Source organism: Mauremys mutica, chromosome 8 (assembly GCF_020497125.1).
Source record: "Mauremys mutica isolate MM-2020 ecotype Southern chromosome 8, ASM2049712v1, whole genome shotgun sequence".
In the NCBI taxonomy this organism is placed as follows: Eukaryota; Metazoa; Chordata; order Testudines; family Geoemydidae; genus Mauremys; species Mauremys mutica.
The window spans coordinates 110,097,114-110,118,314 of NC_059079.1; the positions used below are offsets into that span (position 1 = coordinate 110,097,114).

The 21,201-nt window shown below is 69.9% G+C and overlaps 1 protein-coding gene across 4 annotated transcripts; it reads left to right on the top strand.

The window, feature by feature from the left end:
* On the top strand, nt 1–20,141 carry FGFR4 (fibroblast growth factor receptor 4). Of its 4 annotated transcripts, none has more exons than XM_045027180.1 (18): nt 1–176; nt 3,411–3,554; nt 5,902–6,168; nt 7,256–7,342; nt 7,845–8,011; nt 8,210–8,333; nt 9,030–9,220; nt 9,545–9,683; nt 9,795–9,985; nt 14,115–14,260; nt 14,700–14,821; nt 14,913–15,023; nt 15,361–15,551; nt 17,262–17,384; nt 18,589–18,659; nt 18,932–19,069; nt 19,153–19,258; nt 19,352–20,141. In XM_045027180.1, the coding sequence occupies exons 1-18, from the start codon at nt 161–163 to the stop codon at nt 19,496–19,498; spliced, it is 2,481 nt and encodes an 826-aa protein (XP_044883115.1). In that variant the 5' UTR covers nt 1–160; the 3' UTR covers nt 19,499–20,141. The 4 variants fall into 4 exon arrangements, with proteins under 4 accessions (XP_044883115.1, XP_044883114.1, XP_044883116.1 ...); XM_045027179.1 differs by having other exon boundaries at nt 2–176; nt 9,792–9,985; XM_045027181.1 differs by having other exon boundaries at nt 2–176; nt 7,902–8,011; nt 9,792–9,985.
* The last annotated feature ends 1,060 nt before the right edge of the window (nt 20,142–21,201 follow it).

The window sequence follows — 21,201 nt, forward strand, 5'->3', positions numbered from 1 at the left end:
CGCCAGAGCCCCGAGCCGCAGAGCGCGACCGGGCGCCCGGGGAAGGAGCCGCCCGGCTGCGCGCAAGGGGCTCCCGGCAGCTCCAGCCAGACCCCCCGCGCGGCGGCTGCGGGGCCCGGGGAGAGGATCGGGCCCTTCCCGAGCCCGGGGATGCGGAGGGATGGAGCCCGGCGGCGGTGAGGGGCCGGGCGCTGCTGGCAGGGGGCGGCCGGGCGCTGGTGGCGGGGGCGGCCGGGAGCCGGGGTGCTGCTGGCGGGGGGGTGGGGAGCCGGGGGCCGGGGCGCTGCTGGCGGGGGGGCGGGGAGCCGGGGTGCTGCTGGCGGGGGGGTGGGGAGCCGGGGGCCGGGGCGCTGCTGGCGGGGGGGACGGGGCGCTGCTGGCGGGGGGGAGCCGGGGCGCTGCTGGCGGGGAGCCGGGGGACCGGGCGCTGCTGGCCCGGGGGGGGCGGGGAGCCGGGGGGCTGCTGGCGGGGGGGGGGAGCCGGGGGCCGGGGCGCTGCTGGCGGGGGGGAGCCGGGGCGCTGGTGGCGGGGGGGGACCGGGCGCTGGTGGCGGGGGGGCGGGGAGCCGGGGGACCGGGCGCTGCTGGCGGGGGGGGGCGGGGAGCCGGGGGACCGGGCGCTGCTGGCGGGGGGGGGGCGGGGAGCCGGGGGACCGGGCGCTGCTGGCGGGGGGGGGCGGGGAGCCGGGGGACCGGGCGCTGGTGGCGGGGGGGCGGGGAGCCGGGGGACCGGGCGCTGCTGGCGGGGGGCGGCCGGGGGCCGGGCGGGGCAGCGGAAAAGGGAAACTTTCTCGGGCCGCTTGGCTGAGCTCGGCTGGGCGCTGCGAGCTCCCGGGCGGGGCCGGGCGGACTTTGCCCGAGTCCTGCAGCCGCTGGGTCTGTAAATCTGTGACCAGCCGCGCCGAGCGTAGGAGCCTTTGTCGGCCGGATTAACCATTAAACTGCGGCCGCCCCGCGGCTCCCCCCAGGGCGCTGGAACTGGGGCCGCTGGGACTGGGGGTGCGGGGGGGGGCTGGGACTGGAGGGATGGGGGGAGTTGAGGCTCTGGGGGCTGGAACACTCGGGGGGTGGGGGTGAGGCTCTGGGGGTTCTGTGGGGGCTGGAACACTCGGGGGGGGGGAGGTTGAGGCTCTGGGGGTTCCCCGGGGCTGGAACACTCGGGGGGGGAGGTTGAGGCTCTGGGGGTTTCCCGTGGGGTGGAACACTCGGGGGCGGATGTTGAGGCTCTGGGGGTTCCGTGGGGGCTGGAACACTCGGGGGGGAGGTTGAGGCTCTGGGGGTTCCCCGGGGGCTGGAACACATGGGGGGTTGAGGCTCTGGGGGTTCCCCAGGGCTGGAACACTCGCGGGGGGATGTTGAGGCTCTGGGGGTTCTGTGGTGGCTGGAACACTCGCGGGGGGGAGGTTGAGGCTCTGGGGGTTCCCCGGGGGCTGGAACACTCGCGGGGGGAGGTTGAGGCTCTGGGGGTTCCCCCAGGCTGGAACACTCAGGGGGTGGGGGTGAGGCTCTGGGGGTTCTGTGGGGGCTGGAACACTCGGGGGGTGGGGGTGAGGCTCTGGGGGTTCTGTGGGGGCTGGAACACTCGGGGGGTGGGGGTGAGGCTCTGGCGGTTCTGTGGGGGCTGGAACACTCGGGGGGGATGTTGAGGCTCTGGGGGTTCCCCGGGGCTGGAACACTCGGGGGGTGGGGGTGAGGCTCTGGGGGTTCTGTGGGGGCTGGAACTCTCGGGGGGGATGTTGAGGCTCTGGGGGTTCTGTGGGGGCTGGAACACTCAGGGGGGATGTTGAGGCTCTGGGGGTTCCCCGGGGGCTGGAACACTCGTGGGGGGAGGTTGAGGCTCTGGGGGTTCCCCGGGGCTGGAACACTCGCGGGGGGAGGTTGAGGCTCTGGGGGTTCCCCGGGGCTGGAACACTCAGGGGGTGGGGGTGAGGCTCTGGCGGTTCTGTGGGGGCTGGAACACTCGGGGGGGGATGTTGAGGCTCTGGGGGTTCCCCGGGGCTGGAACACTCGGGGGGTGGGGGTGAGGCTCTGGGGGTTCTGTGGGGGCTGGAACACTCGGGGGGTGGGGGTGAGGCTCTGGGGGTTCTGTGGGGGCTGGAACACTCGGGGGGTGGGGGTGAGGCTCTGGGGGTTCTGTGGGGGCTGGAACACTCGGGGGGGGAGGTTGAGGCTCTGGGGGTTCCCCGGGGCTGGAACACTGGGGGGGTGGGGGTGAGGCTCTGGGGGTTCCGTGGGGGCTGGAACACTCGGGGGGGAGGTTGAGGCTCTGGGGGTTCCCCGGAAGCTGGAACACTCGGGGGGGGAGGTTGAGGCTCTGGGGGTTCCCCGGGGGCTGGAACACTCGGGGGGTGGGGGTGAGGCTCTGGGGGTTCCCCAGGGCTGGAACACTCGCGGGGGGATGTTGAGGCTCTGGGGGTTCCCCGGGGCTGGAACACTCGGGGGGTGGGGGTGAGGCTCTGGGGGTTCTGTGGGGGCTGGAACACTCGGGGGGGGATGTTGAGGCTCTGGGGGTTCTGTGGGGGCTGGAACACTCGGGGGGTGGGGGTGAGGCTCTGGCGGTTCTGTGGGGGCTGGAACACTCGGGGGGGATGTTGAGGCTCTGGGGGTTCCCCGGGGGCTGGAACACTCGCGGGAGGATGTTGAGGCTCTGGGGGTTCCCCGGGGCTGGAACACTCGGGGGGGATGTTGAGGCTCTGGGGGTTCTGTGGGGGCTGGAACACTCGCGGGGGGGAGGTTGAGGCTCTGGGGGTTCCCCCGGGCTGGAACACTCAGGGGGTGGGGGTGAGGCTCTGGGGGTCCTGTGGGGGCTGGAACACTCGGGGGGTGGGGGTGAGGCTCTGGCGGTTCTGTGGGGGCTGGAACACTCGGGGGGTGGGGGTGAGGCTCTGGCGGTTCTGTGGGGGCTGGAACACTCGGGGGGGATGTTGAGGCTCTGGGGGTTCCCCGGGGGCTGGAACACTCGCGGGAGGATGTTGAGGCTCTGGGGGTTCCCCGGGGCTGGAACACTCGGGGGGTGGGGTTGAGGCTCTGGGGGTTCCCCAGGGCTGGAACACTCAGGGGGTGGGGGTGAGGCTCTGGGGGTTCTGTGGGGGCTGGAACACTCGGGGGGGGGGATGTTGAGGCTCTGGGGGTTCCCCGGGGCTGGAACACTCGGGGGGGGGGAGGTTGAGGCTCTGGGGGTTCTGTGGGGGCTGGAACACTCGGGGGGTGGGGGTGAGGCTCTGGGGGTTCTGTGGGGGCTGGAACACTCGGGGGGTGGGGGTGAGGCTCTGGGGGTTCTGTGGGGGCTGGAACACTCGGGGGGTGGGGGTGAGGCTCTGGGGGTTCTGTGGGGGCTGGAACACTGGGGAGGCGGGAGGAGGTTGGGGCAGTGGCAGGGGAACCGGCTCACTCTGGCCCTGTGTTTTCAGGCTGTGAGGGCCTCGTCTCAAGGCTGAGCCAGGAGAGGAAGGGCAGGAAGATGCAGCCACTGCCCTGTGCCCTGCTGGGCCTCCTGGCAGCGTTGACAACAGGGGCTCAAGCAGCTGCCTCCCCAGGAAGGACCATGGAGCCAGGTATGAAAGGCCAGAGAGGGAGGGGCCTGGCAGGGGCGGGACAGAGCCCTGGCTGAGGGGAGCTGGGAGGAAGGACGGGGGAGCCTGGGAGCCGACTCGCCCCTTGCTCTGGGGTGTCTGAGAAGAGCTGCATGGAGGGAACAGGCCAAGGAGGGTCCGAGCCTCGTGCTTCGCACGTGGCGCCCGGGGCGGTGCTGGCAGGTGCACGTGGCGCACGGCCTGGCGGGATGGCACCGCAGCACGGGGCGTGCGAGCACGGGGAGGCGCGGGTCTCCGTAGTGCGGCTCCGGGCTGGGCCGAGCGCCTGCTGCTACTGTTCCTGGCCTGGCGCAGACAGAGCGTGGCAGGTCAGTGCCGCTGGCGCTGCAGGGTCGCACCGTGCTGCAGCCAGGCCTGGGGCGCGGCTGGGTGAGGGCGGCCGAGCAGCTTGTGTAGGGTCCCTGGGGCGGCCGAGCAGCTCAACTGGCCCTTGCTCACAGCAGGGCTGGTCCCTGGGTCCCCTGGTGGTGCCCAGTGAGACTCTCACAGGGCTGAGGGTTGGCAACACCCGGAGACCTCAGCAAGGGACCTATTGTGAGATTGGCGGGGGGAGGGGGAGTTCAGGGGGCACCGACTTGGCTTTTCAAAGCCCCCAGCTAGTGGAGCCTTTGGCCCTGTCCCTCCCCCCGGGCCCAGAGTCCGGCTCCTCGGGGTTGGGCCGGGCGGAGCCTTTTCCCCCCAAAGGGGGCAGATCCGGAGTGGTGCTTTGTCTTGCTGGCTGGGGGCAGGTTTAGGCTCCTGATACCTCCGCTCTGGTGTCAGCCACTGAGACCCAAGCGCCACCCGCTGATGGAGAACCGGCCTGAATGATAAAACCTTCCTCCCAGCCCGCGTCCAGGCCCCTGGCTCGTTATGGATTCCCTGGCTTTGTTCAGGGCGGGTCCCGGGTAAAGTGGTTCTGGGGGACTTGGCTCTGCTTTCATTGGCTCTGACTCCAGATCAAACCTGCTCCATTTACACACAAAGCAGCCAGCCCCGCAGACCCTTGACATCCGGGTTCTCAGTCACCACGCCTGGGGCAGAACGGACTCGCTCAGCCGGGCTAGCAGGAGCTGCTTGAACCCTGACCGGGAGCCAGTCCAGGGTGGGAAGGAACCCCCCCCCCCCCCCGAGCAGGGACGGGCAGAGCCCTTCGGAGGGGTTGGTAGTGTCCGGTCTGGAGATCAGCTGGGAGAACTGCAGCAAGAGGGGCTGGGTGGGGCCACTGGTGCAGCCGAGGGGGGGGGGGGGGAGAGTGCGTATCCGCCAGGTTCCCATGGCCCTGCTTTGTGGGGGCGTCACAGTTCAAATCCAGGTTAGACAAACAGGGCAGGCGGGAAGTGCTGGAGGCAGCTGAGTGTGAAAACCCATCACTCCCGCTGCAGCCCAGCTGGGAGCCCTCCCTCCCCAGCCCAGCCAGCGCTGTTTGCGGGGGGGGGGGAGGGGGGGGGGATAGATGCTGCTCCCCTGGGCTGGCGGCTGCAGCTCTGGGACAGCAGCCACGCCCGGCTCCTCTCCTCCAGCTGCACCAGCTACAGCTAAAGCAGACGCAGCACCAGTTCCTTCCTCAGCCCTGCAAAGGGGGCGGGGGCGGGGGCTGGGGCTGGGCCCAGCGGGAGGTCAGAGGGTAAGAGGGGCTGGCGGGGGAGGACCCTGGCTGCCTGAGGGGTCCCTCTGGGAGCCTGTCAAGCAGCCAGCTGAGGGGACGTCTCTGTCTTGGGGCCCTGGAGAGCCGGGCTGGGGGGTTGGACCGAACGCGAGGAGGCTCTGCAGCGGGAGATGAAGGGCCAACGCAGAGCTCAATGGGAGAAGGCTGCGGGCAGGGGTGATGGCACCTGCCCTGATGGGATCCTAGGCCCTTGGCCCTCAGTGTTAACGCCGGCTGTGCCCCATGCCCTCCGGAAAGGGGAGCCAATGCCACAGGCAGCCTGGCTCTGGGACCCGTCCCCCCCCCCCCCGACACACACACACGTCCCCTGCGCTGGCCACACCTGAGCGATGCGCAGAGGAGGGAGCAGGCCATGTGGCCTGGGCTCGGGGCCCAGGGGCAGGGTGAGTCCACGCCAGCCAGGGGCTGTTGATTAAAGCCTCTTATCTCTGGGCTCTCTGCCCAGGGCAGGGTCTGTGCTCCTGCCTGGACATGCTGCCCCCATCTGCCCTGGCTTGTCCATTGCAGAGGGTGGAAGGAGCAGCTGCTTGGGGCTTGCCTGGGGCAGAGGTGCCACTCGGCCCTCTCCGCAGGGGTCAGTGCGTGGGCTGCTGAGCTTGTCTGGCCAGGGCTGAGCTGCCTTCGGGCCCAGTGCTCAGCTGCGTCCCCTCTGCTGGGCAGCGCTGCTCGAGAGCCGCCTGCTGGACACGGAGGAGGAGCATCTCCTGCTCGACCCCGGCCACGTGCTGAAGCTGCACTGCGATGCCAACCACAGCCTGGGCGTCGCCTGGTACAAGGAGGCCAAGCAGCTCTTCCCAGGCGGGCGCGTCCGCATCTGGCAGCGCACGCTGGAGATCGCCGAGGTCACCTACGAGGACTCGGGGCGCTATGTGTGCCGGGCACAGGACACTGGACAGAGTCTGCGCAACTTCACCATCTCTGTTGTGGGTAAGAGCCCCGGGCAGACGGGCCCTTCCTGCCCCGGGGAGATGAGAGTTTGTCCACCCTGCTGCTTGCTGCCAGTGCTCCTGCCCCGCTCCACAAGCGCCCCCTGCTGGGAGAGCCGGACCAGTGTACCTGGGAATCCACCCCCCAGGCAGCCAGCGCTCCTGCCCCGCTCCCCACAGCACCCCCTGCTGGGAGAGCTGGACCAGTGTACCTGGGAATCCACCCCACCCCCCCGGAAGCCAGTGCTCCTGCCCCGCTCCCCACAGTGCCCCCTGCTGGGAGAGCCGGACCAGTGTACCTGGGAATCCACCCCCCACACACACACACACCCGGCCAGCCAGTGCTCCTGCCCCGCTCCCCACAGCACCTCCTGCTGGGAGAGCTGGACCAGTGTACCTGGGAATCCACCCCACCCCAGGCAGCCAGTGCTCCTGCCCCGCTCCCCACAGTGCCCCCTGCTGGGAGAGCCGGACCAGTGTACTTGGGAATCCACCCCCCAGGCAGCCAGCGCTCCTGCCCCACTCCCCACAGCACCCCCTGCTGGGAGAGCCGGACCAGTGTACCTGGGAATCCACCCCCCCCCCCCGGCAGCCAGTGCTCCTGCCCCGCTCCCCACAGTGCCCCCTGCTGGGAGAGCCGGACCAGTGTACCTGGGAATCCACCCCCCACACACACACACACCCGGCCAGCCAGTGCTCCTGTCCCGCTCCCCACAGCACCCCCTGCTGGGAGAGCCGGACCAGTGTTCCTGGGAATCCACCCCCCAGCCAGCCAGTGCTCCTGCCCCGCTCCCCACAGCACCCCCTGCTGGGAGAGCCGGACCAGTGTACCTGGGAACCCCCGCCTCCAGCCAGCGCGGCCCCGCTCCCTGCAGCGCCCCCTGCTGGGAGAGCCGGACCAGTGTACCTGGGAACCCCCCACCCCAGCCAGCCAGCGCTCCTGCCCTGCTCCCTGCAGCGCCCCCTGCTGGGAGAGCTGGGGCTTCTCCAAAGCCAGTGCCCTGCCTCACTCCAAAGAAGTGGGGCTGGAGTAGCCGGGAGCTCCCAGGCAGGAGGGAGGTGACCCCTCTTGTAACGCTTTCCTTCAGACTCGCTGGCCTCGGGTGATGACGATGAAGACAGCAATGGGGACCGTTCCCTCGGTGATTCAAACGAGGAGCCCCCTTACCGCAGAGGTCAGTCCCGGGGCCAGCTGCCTGCAGCAGGGGCTGTCCCATGCCCCCGGCTCTGCGGGAGCAAGAGGGGAGGTGCTGGGTCACTGGAGCTGCCAGGAGCGCAGGGCACCCTGCCCATACGCCTCTTTCTCTGCAGGCCACTCCCATGAGCCCCCGCGTGCTTGGCAGCCTCTGTCACCCATGGCAGGCGGCTGAACGGGGCCGTGTCCCCCCGGCCTGCGCCCAGCAGCACAGGGTTCCCGGGCTGAGCTCTGTTCCGGGGCAGAGGGCAGTGTTGGGGGAGCGCTGCTGCACCCCCCGGGTGGCTTTGCTGTCCCAGCATTGGATACATGGGAGCTTTGCAGGAGCTGGTTGTGAGGACCGGCAGGGGAGCTGCCTCGCCGCGGGAGGGGCTGGGTCCCTGGGCACAGCTCCATGCACACGCCGAGCCCTGGTGCTTGGCATTGGGAGCTTCTCCCGAGCCTGTGGCTCGTGGCCGTCAATGGTGCGATGCCTTCCCCAGCCCCGTACTGGACGCAGCCGCAGCGGATGGATAAGAAGCTGTACGCCGTCCCTGCAGGAAACACGGTCAAGTTCCGCTGCCCGGCGTCCGGGAGTCCCAGCCCCAGCATCCGCTGGCTAAAGAACGGGCGGGAGTTCCGGGGCGAGCACCGCATCGGCGGCATCCGGGTAAGAGCCGAGCCGTCTGCCCTGGCCGAGATCAGAGCCGTCCTGGAACTGGGACAAGGGGAAGGCTTCTGCCTGCCAGCTCCATGGGGGGGCATGGCGGGCTCCTCGCAGGAGGCTGGACGGTAGCTGGGGAGCTCTGCTGGGCACCGGGTGCCATCTGCCTGCCCTCACCTGGTGCTTGTCCCCTTCTCTCTGCAGCTCCGGCCCCAGCACTGGAGCTTGGTCATGGAGAGCGTGGTGCCCTCCGACCGGGGCAACTACACCTGCCTGGTGGAGAACCAGGCTGGCAGCATCCGCTCCAGCTACTTGCTGGACGTGTTAGGTGAGGCCTTTCCCTGCGCCGGGGCTAGCAGGGTGGGAGGGAGACACGGACTCTAGGGCTTCGCCAGTCAAGCTCTGCCTGGCGCAGACCCCCGGGGGCTGTGCTAACAAGGGGGCTGTCCCTGGCGGGGGCCGGCCCCTTGGGAGCAGAGCAGACCAGACTCCTGGGCGCAGGGTCACTGATCCCGAAGCTTCACACTGCTTTGGAGATCCTCCAGGTCCTGGCATCGAATGGACACACCTAACCCCCAGCCGGGACCTGCCTCCCGCCTCCTCTTCTGGCTGCTGCGGGTCTGGAGCAATTCCCGGCCGGGCTGGCAAGGTGGGTAATGGCCGAGGAGGGTCAGCAGCCACGTTCCCAGGGCGAGGAGGGAGGTGGACAGGCAGGCTAGACACACTCTGGCCTGAGTGAGTAGCGGGGAGGGAACGTGGTGGCTGGGGGCGGCCGTGGGAGAGCTTGGGGGGAAGGGGGCTCCCGTCTGACCCCTGGGGAAGAGGTACAGAGCGGCTGTGGCCGCCCGGCTACGGAGGGAGTCGGTGACACAAGCCAGGTGCCCTGCCTGCAAGTGCCCTGCTCTGCCCACTTGGCCGGGGCCCCGTTCAGCGGCTGGCGCGTGGCGCGTGCTGGGCGGAGCTGGCCCTGCTGCAGGGCTGTCCAGCTGGGCAATGCTGCTCCTTCCTCCCTCCCTCCCGGCAGAGAGGTCCCCGCACAGGCCCATCCTGCAGGCCGGGCTGCCTGCCAACACCACGGCGGTGGTGGGCAGCGACGTGGAGTTCTTCTGCAAGGTGTACAGCGACGCCCAGCCCCACATCCAGTGGCTCAGGCACATTGAGGTGAACGGCAGCAGCTCCGGGCCTGACGGGGTGCCCTACGTCCAAGTGCTCAAGGTAACAGCCAGGCCAGCCAGGGCACCGTGCCCCCGGAGCAGCCCCTCCTGGGGCAGGCGCTGGCTCTCCTGGGCACACGCTGCCCCAGGCCCTGGTGGGAGTGGACGCAGACTGGGGGGAGGGCAGTGGGAGGAGCCCCAGTCCTGGGGGCAGCAGGTGTTCTCCAGGGGCTGGGGCCAAACGGGGCAGGCTCAGCCTGGCTCCAGGGAGCTCAGCACCCCACCACAATGGGAAGGAAGCAGCCGCCTGCTGGGACCCCGTTGCCCTGCGGCCCAGCCCCCGTGTGTGGGGCTGGGCCCTGACGCTGCGGCTCTGCCCCCGCAGACAGCCGACATTAACAGCTCGGAGGTGGAGGTGCTGTACCTGCACAACGTCTCCAGGGAGGATGCTGGGGAATACACCTGCCTGGCCGGGAACTCCATCGGCCTGTCCTACCAGTCAGCCTGGCTCACCGTGCTGCCAGGTAAGCCGGGGGGCTGGGAGAGCTGGGCCCGAAGTGCCCCCCGGGAACACGGGGAGGCCCTGGTGTCGGGGGCGGGCAGGGCCCGGGCTCACTGGCTTCGCTTTCCAGCAGAGGAGCTGGTGCGGGAGGTGGAGAGCCCCGAGACCAAGTACAGCGACCTCATCATCTACACGTCGGGCTCCCTGGCCGTGGCCATGGCCGCCGTCATCGTGGTGCTGTGCCGGATGCAGACCCAGGCGAGCAAACAGCCCCTGCAGCCCGTGGCCGTTCACAAGCTCTCCAAGTTCCCGCTCATCAGGCAGGTACGTCCGGGGAAGTGGGGGGCCGTGGGACCCGGCGGGTCATGGACGCTCTGCGCTGGGCACAGCCTCCTGCCGGGCCAGGGCCAGGGCCAGGGCCCGGCTGTAGTGTGTGCGGGCTCCTGCCCTGCCCTGCCCTGCCCTGCGTCTGGCTGTAACCTCCCGCTGGGGCCGCGCCCTGCACTGCGGCCTCATCTTCTCCTCTCCCCCTGTATTCAGCCGAGCCCTGCACTGCATCCTCTTCTTCCCACTGCGTCTGGCTGTAACCTCCCGCTGGGGCCGCGCCCTGCACTGCGGCCTCATCTTCTCCTCTCCCCGTATCCAGCCGTGCCCTGCACTGCATCCTCTTCTTCCCACTGCGTCTGGCTGTAACCTCCCGCTGGGGCCGCGCCCTGCACTGCGGCCTCATCTTCTCCTCTCCCCCTGTATTCAGCCGTGCCCTGCACTGCATCCTCTTCTTCCCACTGCGTCTGGCTGTAACCTCCCGCTGGGGCTGCGCCCTGCACTGCAACCGCTTCTTCCCCCTCCCCCCGCATCCAGCCGTGCCCTGCACTGCATCCTCTTCTTCCCACTGCGTCTGGCTGTAACCTCCCGCTGGGGCCGCGCCCTGCACTGCGGCCTCATCTTCTCCTCTCCCCGTATCCAGCCGTGCCCTGCACTGCATCCTCTTCTTCCCACTGCGTCTGGCTGTAACCTCCCGCTGGGGCCGCGCCCTGCACTGCGGCCTCATCTTCTCCTCTCCCCCTGTATCCAGCCGTGCCCTGCACTGCATCCTCTTCTTCCCACTGCGTCTGGCTGTAACCTCCCGCTGGGGCTGCGCCCTGCACTGCAACCGCTTCTTCCCCCTCCCCCCGCATCCAGCCGTGCCCTGCACTGCATCCTCTTCTTCCCACTGCGTCTGGCTGTAACCTCCCGCTGGGGCCGCGCCCTGCACTGCGGCCTCATCTTCTCCTCTCCCCGTATCCAGCCGTGCCCTGCACTGCATCCTCTTCTTCCCACTGCGTCTGGCTGTAACCTCCCGCTGGGGCCGCGCCCTGCACTGCGGGCTCATCTTCTCCTCTCCCCCTGTATCCAGCCGTGCCCTGCACTGCATCCTCTTCTTCCCACTGCGTCTGGCTGTAACCTCCCGCTGGGGCCGCGCCCTGCACTGCATCCTCTTCTTCTCCTCTCCCCCTGTATCCAGCCGTGCCCTGCACTGCATCCTCTTCTTCCCACTGCGTCTGGCTGTAACCTCCCGCATCTAGCTGTGCCCTGCACTGCATCCTCTTCTTCCCACTGCGTCTGGCTGTAACCTCCCGCTGGGGCCGCGCCCTGCACTGCGGCCTCATCTTCTCCTCTCCCCCTGTATCCAGCCGTGCCCTGCACTGCATCCACTTCTTCCCACTGCGTCTGGCTGTAACCTCCCGCATCCAGCCGAGCCCTGCACTGCGGCCTCATCTTCTCCTCTCCCCCTGTATCCAGCCGTGCCCTGCACTGCATCCTCTTCTTCCCACTGCGTCTGGCTGTAACCTCCCCCTGGGGCCGCGCCCTGCACTGCGGCCTCATCTTCTCCTCTCCCCGTATTCAGCCGTGCCCTGCACTGCATCCTCTTCTTCCCACTGCGTCTGGCTGTAACCTCCCGCTGGGGCCGCGCCCTGCACTGCGGCCTCATCTTCTCCTCTCCCCCTGTATTCAGCCGACCCCTGCACTGCATCCTCTTCTTCCCACTGCGTCTGGCTGTAACTCCCGCTGGGGCCGCGCCCTGCACTGCGGCCTCATCTTCTCCTCTCCCCCTGTATTCAGCCGTGCCCTGCACTGCATCCTCTTCTTCCCACTGCGTCTGGCTGTAACCTCCCGCTGGGGCCGCGCCCTGCACTGCATCCTCTTCTTCCCACTGCGTCTGACTGTAACCTCCCGCATCCAGCCGTGCCCTGCACTGCATCCTCTTCTTCCCACTGCGTCTGGCTGTAACCTCCCGCTGGGGCCGCGCCCTTCACTGCGGCCTCATCTTCTCCTCTCCCCCTGTATTCAGCCGAGCCCTGCACTGCATCCTCTTCTTCCCACTGCGTCTGGCTGTAACCTCCCGCTGGGGCCGCGCCCTGCACTGCGGCCTCATCTTCTCCTCTCCCCCTGTATCCAGCCGAGCCCTGCACTGCATCCTCTTCTTCCCACTGCGTCTGGCTGTAACTCCCGCTGGGGCCGCACCCTGCACTGCGGCCTCATCTTCTCCTCTCCCCGTATCCAGCCGTGCCCTGCACTGCATCCACTTCTTCCCACTGCGTCTGGCTGTAACCTCCCGCTGGGGCCGCGCCCTGCACTGCGGCCTCATCTTCTCCTCTCCCCCTGTATCCAGCTGTGCCCTGCACTGCATCCTCTTCTTCCCACTGCGTCTGGCTGTAACCTCCCGCTGGGGCCGCGCCGTGCACTGCGGCCTCATCTTCTCCTCTCCCCGTATCCTGCCCTGCCCTGCCCTGCCCTGCGTCTGGCTGTAACCTCCCGCTGGGGCCGCGCCCTGCACTGCGGCCTCATCTTCTCCTCTCCCCCTGTATTCAGCCGAGCCCTGCACTGCATCCTCTTCTTCCCACTGCGTCTGGCTGTAACCTCCCGCTGGGGCCGCGCCCTGCACTGCGGCCTCATCTTCTCCTCTCCCCCTGTATTCAGCCGAGCCCTGCACTGCATCCTCTTCTTCCCACTGCGTCTGGCTGTAACCTCCCGCTGGGGCCGCGCCCTGCACTGCGGCCTCATCTTCTCCTCTCCCCCTGTATCCAGCTGTGCCCTGCACTGCATCCTCTTCTTCCCACTGCGTCTGGCTGTAACCTCCCGCTGGGGCCGCGCCCTGCACTGCAGCCTCATCTTCTCCTCTCCCCGTATCCAGCCGTGCCCTGCACTGCATCCTCTTCTTCCCACTGCGTCTGGCTGTAACCTCCCGCTGGGGCCGCGCCCTGCACTGCGGCCTCATCTTCTCCTCTCCCCGTATCCAGCCGTGCCCTGCACTGCATCCTCTTCTTCCCACTGCGTCTGGCTGTAACCTCCCGCTGGGGCCGCGCCCTGCACTGCGGCCTCATCTTTTCCTCTCCCCCTGTATTCAGCCGTGTCCTGCACTGCATCCTCTTCTTCCCACTGCGTCTGACTGTAACCTCCCGCATCCAGCTGTGCCCTGCACTGCATCCTCTTCTTCCCACTGCGTCTGGCTGTAACCTCCCGCTGGGGCCGCGGCCTGCACTGCGGCCTCATCTTCTCCTCTCCCCCTGTATTCAGCCGTGCCCTGCACTGCATCCTCTTCTTCCCACTGCGTCTGGCTGTAACCTCCCGCTGGGGCCGCGCCCTGCACTGCGGCCTCATCTTCTCCTCTCCTCCTGTATCCAGCCGTGCCCTGCACTGCAGCCTCATCTTCTCCTCTCCCCCTGTATTCAGCCGTGTCCTGCACTGCATCCTCTTCTTCCCACTGCGTCTGGCTGTAACCTCCCGCTGGGGCCGCGCCCTGCACTGCAGCCTCATCTTCCCCTCCCCCCGTATCCAGCCGTGCCCTGCACTGCATCCTCTTCTTCCCACTGCGTCTGGCTGTAACCTCCCGCTGGGGCCGCGCCCTGCACTGCAACCGCTTCTTCCCCCTCCCCCCGCATCCAGCCGTGCCCTGCACTGCATCCTCTTCTTCCCCTTCCCCCCCCATCCAGCCGTGCGCTGCACTGCATCCTCTTCTTCCCACTGCGTCTGGCTGTAACCTCCCGCTGGGGCCGCGCCCTGCACTGCAACCGCTTCTTCCCTCCTCCCCCGCATCCAGCCATGCCCTGCACTGCATCCTCTTCTTCCCACTGCGTCTGGCTGTAACCTCCCGCTGGGGCCGTGCCCTGCACTGCAACCGCTTCTTCCCCCTCCCCCCGCATCCAGCCGTGTGCTGCACTGCATCCTCTTCTTCCCCTTCCCCCCCATCCAGCCGTGCGCTGCACTGCATCCTCTTTTTCCCCTTCCCCCCCATCCAGCCGTGCCCTGCACTGCATCCTCTTCTTCCCCTCCCCCCCATCCAGCTGTGCCCTGCACTGCATCCTCTTCTTCCCCTCCCCCCCATCCAGCTGTGCCCTGCACTGCATCCTCTCCCCGCTGCGCTCCCAGCTTGGCCTAGTGCTGACAGCGGGTCTCCTGGGCTCTCCCACAGTTCTCCTTGGACTCAAGCTGCTCAGGAAAGTCCAGCACGTCCCTGATGCGCGTCACCCGCCTCTCGTCCAGCTGCACCCCGATGCTGGCCGGGGTCCTGGAGCTCGACCTGCCGCTGGACTCCACCTGGGAGTTCCCCCGAGACAAGTAGGGCCCTGCGCTGCTCCCGGCTCACTCCAGGGCCACACCAAGGCAGGCCTGGGGGCGGGTTGCGTGGCAGCGCCCTGCTGCAGGAGGGCTGGGATTGGGGCACGGACAGACACACCTGGGCCTGTGATACCATTTGCTCAGGCACCTGTTGCCTCAACGAGCCGTTCACAGAGAGAGGGCCCAGCGGAGCAGGGCAGGAGACCCGGGGCCTGGCTCCCTGCGTGGCCTGGGACATGGGCTCTGGGTCGCTTTACTGAGAGCTCATTCCAGCGTCTCAGCCTCCTGCCGCCGGGCTCCAGGCAGGCTTGCAGGAGGGGAGCTGCAGACAGACACAGACACTGCCTGCCTGGCTGGGTTTCCTCCGGTGTGCTCGGGGCACCGCAAGCTCTGCCTGGAGCCCGCGGAGCCGTCGCTTCCTCCCTCTCTCTGTCCGCAGGCTGGTGCTGGGCAAGCCCCTGGGGGAAGGCTGCTTCGGGCAGGTGGTGCGAGCAGAGGCCTACGGGCTGGACAGAGGCAGGCCGGACAGAGCTCTCACTGTGGCCGTGAAGATGCTCAAAGGTAACAGGGCTGCGCAGGGCGGTGGCCCAGGGCTGAGCCCCGGCAATGCAGGTTCCCTGCCCTGCACGTCACCTTCTGCCTGTGCCCCCAGACAATGCCACCGACAAGGACCTGGCCGACCTGATCTCCGAGATGGAGATGATGAAACTGATGGACAAGCACAAAAACATCATCAACCTGCTGGGAGTCTGCACACAGGAGGGTGAGGGGCTGCCACGCTTGGGGGGCAGGGGGAGGGGCGGCTGTGCTGGGGGGGGGTTCTATTCAAGGGAGGGGGGGTCACTGCCACGCTTGGGGGGCAGGGGGAGGGGCGGCTGTGCTGGGGGGGGTTCTGTTCAAGGGAGGGGGGTTCACTGCCATGCTGAGGGGCAGGGCAGGGCTGCTGGGGGATCAGCGCCAGGGGCTGCTGAACTCGGGGCGGGGGGCGCAGGCTGTACTTGAGGCTGGGGGCGCTGCCGCCCGTTGGAAGGGGGTTGTGCTTGGGCAGAGAGGGAGGGCCCCAGCAACCCTGAGCCCCACCTGATGCTCCGTCTCCACAGGGCCACTGTACGTGCTGGTGGAATTCGCCTCCAAGGGGAACCTACGGGAGTTCCTGCGAGCCCGGCGCCCCCCCACGCCTGACTACGCCTTCGACGCCAGCGCCAGGCCCGAGGAGCAGCTCGCCTTCGAGGACTTGCTCTCCTGCGGCTACCAGGTGGCCCGCGGCATGGAGTACCTGGAGTCCAAGAGGGTAAGGCCCCGGCTCCGGGGGCACCGGCGGGGATTGGGGGGCGCTGATTGGGAGCGGCCCCGGCTCCGGGGGCGCCGGCTGGGATTGGGGGGCGCCGATTGGGAGCGGCCCCGGCTCTGGGGGCGCTGGCTGGGATTGGGGGGCGGCCCCGGCTGGCTCCCGGCAGGCTGAGCAGCACTCCTCCTGTAGGAAGGGGGGGGGGGTAAGGCCCCGGCTCCAGGCGCGCCGGCGGGGATTGGGGGGCGGCCCTGGCTCCGGAGGCGCCGGCAGGATTGGGAGCGGCCCCGGCTCCGGAGGCGCCGGCGGGGATTGGGGGGTGGCCCCGGCTCCGGGGGCACCGGCGGGGATTGGGGGGCGCTGATTGGGAGCAGCCCCGGCTCCGGGGGCGCCGGCTGGGATTGGGGGGCGCTGATTGGGAGCAGCCCCGGCTCCGGGGGCGCCGGCTGGGATTGGGGGGCGCTGATTGGGAGCAGCCCCGGCTCCGGGGGCGCCGGCTGGGATTGGGGGGCGCCGATTGGGAGCGGCCCCGGCTCCGGGGGCGCTGGCTGGGATTGGGGGGCGGCCCCGGCTGGCTCCCGGCAGGCTGAGCAGCACTCCTCCTGTAGGAAGGGGGGGGGTAAGGCCCCGGCTCCAGGGGCGCCGGCGGGGATTGGGGGGCGGCCCTGGCTCCGGAGGCGCCGGCAGGGATTGGGAGTGGCCCCGGCTCCGGAGGCGCCGGCGGGGATTGGGGGGTGGCCCCGGCTCCGGGGGCACCGGCGGGGATTGGGGAACGGCCCCGGCTCTGGGGCCACCAGCGGGGATTGGGGAACGGCCCCGGCTCTGGGGGCACCAGCGGGGATTGGTGAACAGCCCCGGCTCCGGGGGCGCCGGCTGGGATTGGGGGGCGCCGATTGGGAGCGGCCCCGGCTCCGGGGGCGCCGGCAGGGATTGGAGGGCGGCCCTGGCTCTGGAGGCGCCGGCGGGGATTGGGAGCGGCCCCGGCTCCGGGGGCGCCGGCAGGGATTGGGGAACGTCCCCGGCTCTGGGGGCGCCGGCAGGGATTGGGGGGCGCCGATTGGGAGTGGCCCCGGCTCCGGGGGCGCCAGCGGGGATTGGGGGGCGGCCCCGGCTCCGGGGGCGCCGGCGGGGATTGGGGAACGTCCCTGGCTCCGGGGGCGCCGGCAGGGATTGGGGGGCGCCGATTGGGAACGGCCCCGGCTCCAGGGGCGCCGGCGGGGATTGGGGGGCGGCCCTGGCTCCGGGGGCGCCGGCGGGGATTGGGGGCTGGCTCCCGGCAGGCTGAGCAGCACTCCTCCTCCCGTAGGAAGGGAGTGGGGGTGCCTTTGGGGAGGTCCCAGCCAGCTGGCCTGCTCCAGCTTCTCTGCGGGGCCTTAGGTGGGCGAAGAGGGGTGCGCGCTGTCGAACGCAGGCAAACCCAGGGGGCTGCCCAGAGCCGAGGTCGTGGCACAAACCGCTCTCAGTGGAACGGCTCCCTGCTCTGGGCCACGGCGCTTGGGAGAGGCCACTACAGGGTTAACAAGCCCTGGTCCAGAGCGTGCCCCTCGCCCAGCCCGTCACTGGCGCCTTGGCTGGGACCCGGCTCTGCCACGCAGTTCCTGGGACGGGCTCAGGCAGCTGGGGGGTGGGGGGGGCTCCTGGTGGGTTGGAGGTCGTGGGAGGGACACTGCGGGTGTCGCCCCCCCCCGGCCCTGAGCTGCCCCCTCCCTGCAGTGCATCCACAGGGACCTGGCCGCCCGCAACGTGCTGGTCACGGAGGAGAACGTGCTGAAAATCGCTGACTTCGGCCTGGCCCGGGATGTCCACGACATTGACTACTATAAAAAGACCAGCAATGTGAGTGTGGTGGGGCAGGGGGTGCTGAGGGCTGGGCTGGGAGGGGGGCAGAGTGGGTGGGGGGTGCCGAGGGCTGGGCTGGGAGGGGGACGGGAGGTGCCATGGGGTGGGAGGGGGGCAGAGTGGGTGGGGGTGCCGAGGGCTGGGAGGGGGACGGGAGGTGCCGAGGGGTGGGAGGGGGGCAGAGTGGGCGGGGGGTGCCGGGGGCCGGGAGGTGCCGAGGGGTGGGAGGGGGGCAGAATGGGGGGGTGCCGAGGGCTGGGCTGGGAGGGGGAAGAGTGGAGTGGGGGGTGCCGAGGGCTGGGCTGGGAGGGGGGCAGAGTGGGGCGGGGGGTGCCGAGGGCCGGGCTGGGAGGGGGGCAGAGTGGGGCGGGGGGTGCCGAGGGCCGGGCTGGGAGGGGGGCAGAGTGGGGCGGGGGGTGCCGAGGGCCGGGCTGGGAGGGGGGACGTGAGGCGCGTGGGGTGCCGAGGGCCGGGCTGGGAGGGGGGCAGAGTGGGGCGGGGGGTGCCGAGGGCAGGGCTGGGAGGGGGGCAGAGTGGGGACGGTGGTGCCGACTGCCGGGATGATGCCGGGGGCAGCCGAGGGCTGGGCTGGGAGGGGGGCAGAGTGGAGTGGGGGGTGCCGAGGGCAGGGAGGGGAGGGGGGCAGAGTGGGCCGGGGGGTGCCGAGGGCTGGGCTGGGCGGGGGGCAGAGTGGAGTGGGGGGTGCCGAGGGCCGGGCTGGGAGGGGGGCAGAGTGGGCCGGGGGGTGCCGAGGGCTGGGCTGGGAGGGGGGCAGAGTGGTGCGGGGGGACCCGAGGGCCGGGAGGGGGCCGGGAGGTGCCGAGGGCTGGGCTGGGAGGGGGCAGAGTGGAGTGGGGGGGTGCCGAGGGCTGGGCTGGGAGGGGGGCAGAATGGGGGGGGTGCCGAGGGCTGGGCTGGGAGGGGGCAGAGTGGAGTGGGGGGTGCCGAGGGCCGGGAGGGGGCCGGGAGGTGCCGAGGGCTGGGCTGGGAGGGGGCAGAGTGGGGGGGGTGCCGAGGGCTGGGCTGGGAGGGGGCAGAGTGGGGGGGGTGCCGAGGGCTGGGCTGGGAGGGGGCAGAGTGGGGCGGGGGGTGCCGAGGGCCGGGCTGGGAGGGGGCAGAGTGGGGCGGGGCGGGGCGGGGCGGGGAGGCAGGTCGCCTCGCAGCAGCAGGCGGGGGCTGAGGGCTCTCCGTCTCCCTGCAGGGCCGGCTGCCCGTGAAGTGGATGGCGCCCGAGGCCCTGTTCGACAGAGTGTACACGCACCAGAGCGACGTGTGAGTCCGGCTGCGCTGCCAGGGGCCAGGCCTAGGGGGAGGGCGGCTGGGGGCATCGGGCCCCGAGGGCAGCCCCTGTGCACGCACCAAGGTGTCGATTGCGCCCCGTTCCCCGAGTAACGCAGGCCGGATCGGCACCCCCAGCACGCTGTTCCCGGGCGCGCGGCGCGGCGTGGCCGGGACCCTGGGAATGGCGGTGCTCGGGTGCCAGTGCCCTGCCCACGCTACCTGTGCGGGCCCCACGCTGGGCCTGACCCTTGCCCTGTTCCTAGGTGGTCCTTCGGGATTCTGATGTGGGAGATCTTCACGCTGGGGGGCTCCCCGTACCCTGGGATCCCGGTGGAAGAGCTCTTCAAGCTGCTGAAAGAAGGGCACCGCATGGACAAGCCTTCCAACTGCACCCATGAGCTGTGAGTACCCACGCTGCCCGCTGGCCTGCGGGGGGAAGGGGTCGGGTTCCTCTGGCTGACAGCTCCCTGCCCTGCCCTGCCAGGTACATGCTGATGAGGGAGTGCTGGCACGCCGTCCCCTCCCAGCGCCCGACCTTCAAGCAGCTGGTGGAGGGGCTGGACAAGATCCTGGCAGCTGTCTCGGAGGAGGTGAGTTTGCAGAGCAGGCAGGCGCCCGGGGGTTCCTGGCCTGCCTCGGGCGGGCACGCTCCCGGCGATGCTGACGGCTCTTCCCTCCCGCAGTACCTGGACCTGTCCGTGCCCTTCGAGCAGTACTCCCCCTCCTGCGAGGACACCAGCAGCACCTGCTCCTCCGACGACTCCGTCTTCACCCACGAGCCCCTGCCCGTCACGCCCTGCCTCTTCTCCTACCGCAGCGTGAGGACGTGAGGGGCCGCCCGGCCTGGCTCTGGGGCTGGGAATGGCCAGGCAGCTCTTGTGCTGGTCCTTGGCCTCCTCCCCGCCGCAGGACGCTGGAGAGAGCTGAGCAGCAGGAGTCTCTGGGCCGAGGCGCCACGGGTGCCCCCGCCCCCTCCATCCCAGCCGCCAGACCTGCTCCTTGTGAGGGGGTGTCCTCGGCTGGCCTGGGGACCTCCCTGTGGCCCCCCAGCCTCCTGCTGGCGACTGCCCTTCAGGCAGTCAGGGCAGCCTGGGCCTTCCCGCGCTGCCCAGCCCCCAGCCGTGCTAGCCGGCCCCGAGCCCGACGTCACGCCCTGCAGGGCAGAGTGAACGCGTGTCATGGGCAAGGGGGGGCAGCCCGGGGCGTGGGCTCGGTGCCCAGAGGGGCTGCCTGGGGCCGCCCACCGGCCTTGCCCTGGAAACTCTCTGCTTGTTTTCTTTGATGTAGTTTTTAATCATATTTTTGTGATACTGAACCGGTGGGAGCCAGGCACCTCCCCCCGCCCACTGGGAGCGCCCCGCCCAGGGCCAGCCAGCCGCCCCCCCATCCCACCCAGCCCTGTACATAGCCAGAGAGAGGAATATTTATGTACAGAGCGTCTCTAATGCCTTGATAAATTATTTTTGGAATAGAGCCTCTTGCTGGAGGTTTCTTGGCTGCTGCTCCGCGCACCGAGCCCGGGTGTCAGGCCACACGGACCCTTCCCATGGTGAACGTGTCCCAGAGCCCCCTCCTTCCTCGCCCTGTGCTGCTTCCGCAGTGTTGTGAGCGTTTCTGCCAGGCCCTCAGCACGGGCTTCCGGCTTCCGTGTCCTGCCGGCGTCCTACAGCCCTGGGCAGGTGTGGAGCCTCTCCCCTGCTGGGTCTCCCCCTTGGCCATGGAGCCCCCCCATCTCCCCTGCCTCACCCTCGCTGCAGGTTCCTGCTCCTGCCTGTGGGACCGCCACAAGTGCCTGGCTCCATTGGCCTGGGCACCATCTCTGGGGCCGGGGCCTGCTCTCATCCTCGGCTTGTCTGAAAGCCGGCTCAGCCCCTGAGGCTTATCCCCACCGGAGCCGGGCAGCAGAGTCACTGCCCCTCTGGCCAAGCGCAATCACAGGCGGCAGCTGGCCATGGCCACGGAGGAGCTGGGCTGGGGGCGGTCAGCCAAGCAGCAGGCCGGTGCCGTGGCTAATTCAGAGCAAAACCCAGCTGGCTTCGAGGCTGCTGTAAATGCTGCCTGGGGCTGGGGGTCACCTTGCTCAATGGGGTGGGGGAGGCACCCCTCCCCCCGTGACACCACTGGCAAATCTGCGGCTGGGAGGGACAGAAACCTTCACCCTCAGCAGCTGCGGCGTGTCCCTGGGGGCCGGGGCACAGATCCTAGGGCGCAGGCAGGGCTGCGGCAGGAACGGGCGGCCAAAGGCTCCCTGGTCAGAGATGCCAGTTCTGCCCCGCGGAGAGCCTGGCTGCTGGGAGCCCCTCTGGCTCAGGGCAGAGCGACGCTGGGCGCTGCCAGCTCCCCCGGGTGCCAGGACTGCTGCCTGGGGTGGGCGTGCTGCAGCCCGCAGGCTGAGAGCAGCATGCTGCCGCAGGGGGCAGGGTGCCCTGCTGAGACAGGGACTGGCTGAGCCCTGGGGTGCATAAAGGCAGGCAGGCCCCTGGGCCTAGCGCTGCCCCCAAACCCTCTTGCTGTGTCTCCTGTGGGCAGGACG

Bases quoted from the DNA above. Each gene is read 5' to 3' on its own strand.
- FGFR4 (XM_045027179.1), top strand. The intron at 6,169-7,255 runs GTAAGAGCCCCG...GCTTTCCTTCAG, and splicing joins CTTCACCATCTCTGTTGTGG to ACTCGCTGGCCTCGGGTGAT. The intron at 9,684-9,791 runs GTAAGCCGGGGG...TTCGCTTTCCAG, and splicing joins CTGGCTCACCGTGCTGCCAG to CAGAGGAGCTGGTGCGGGAG.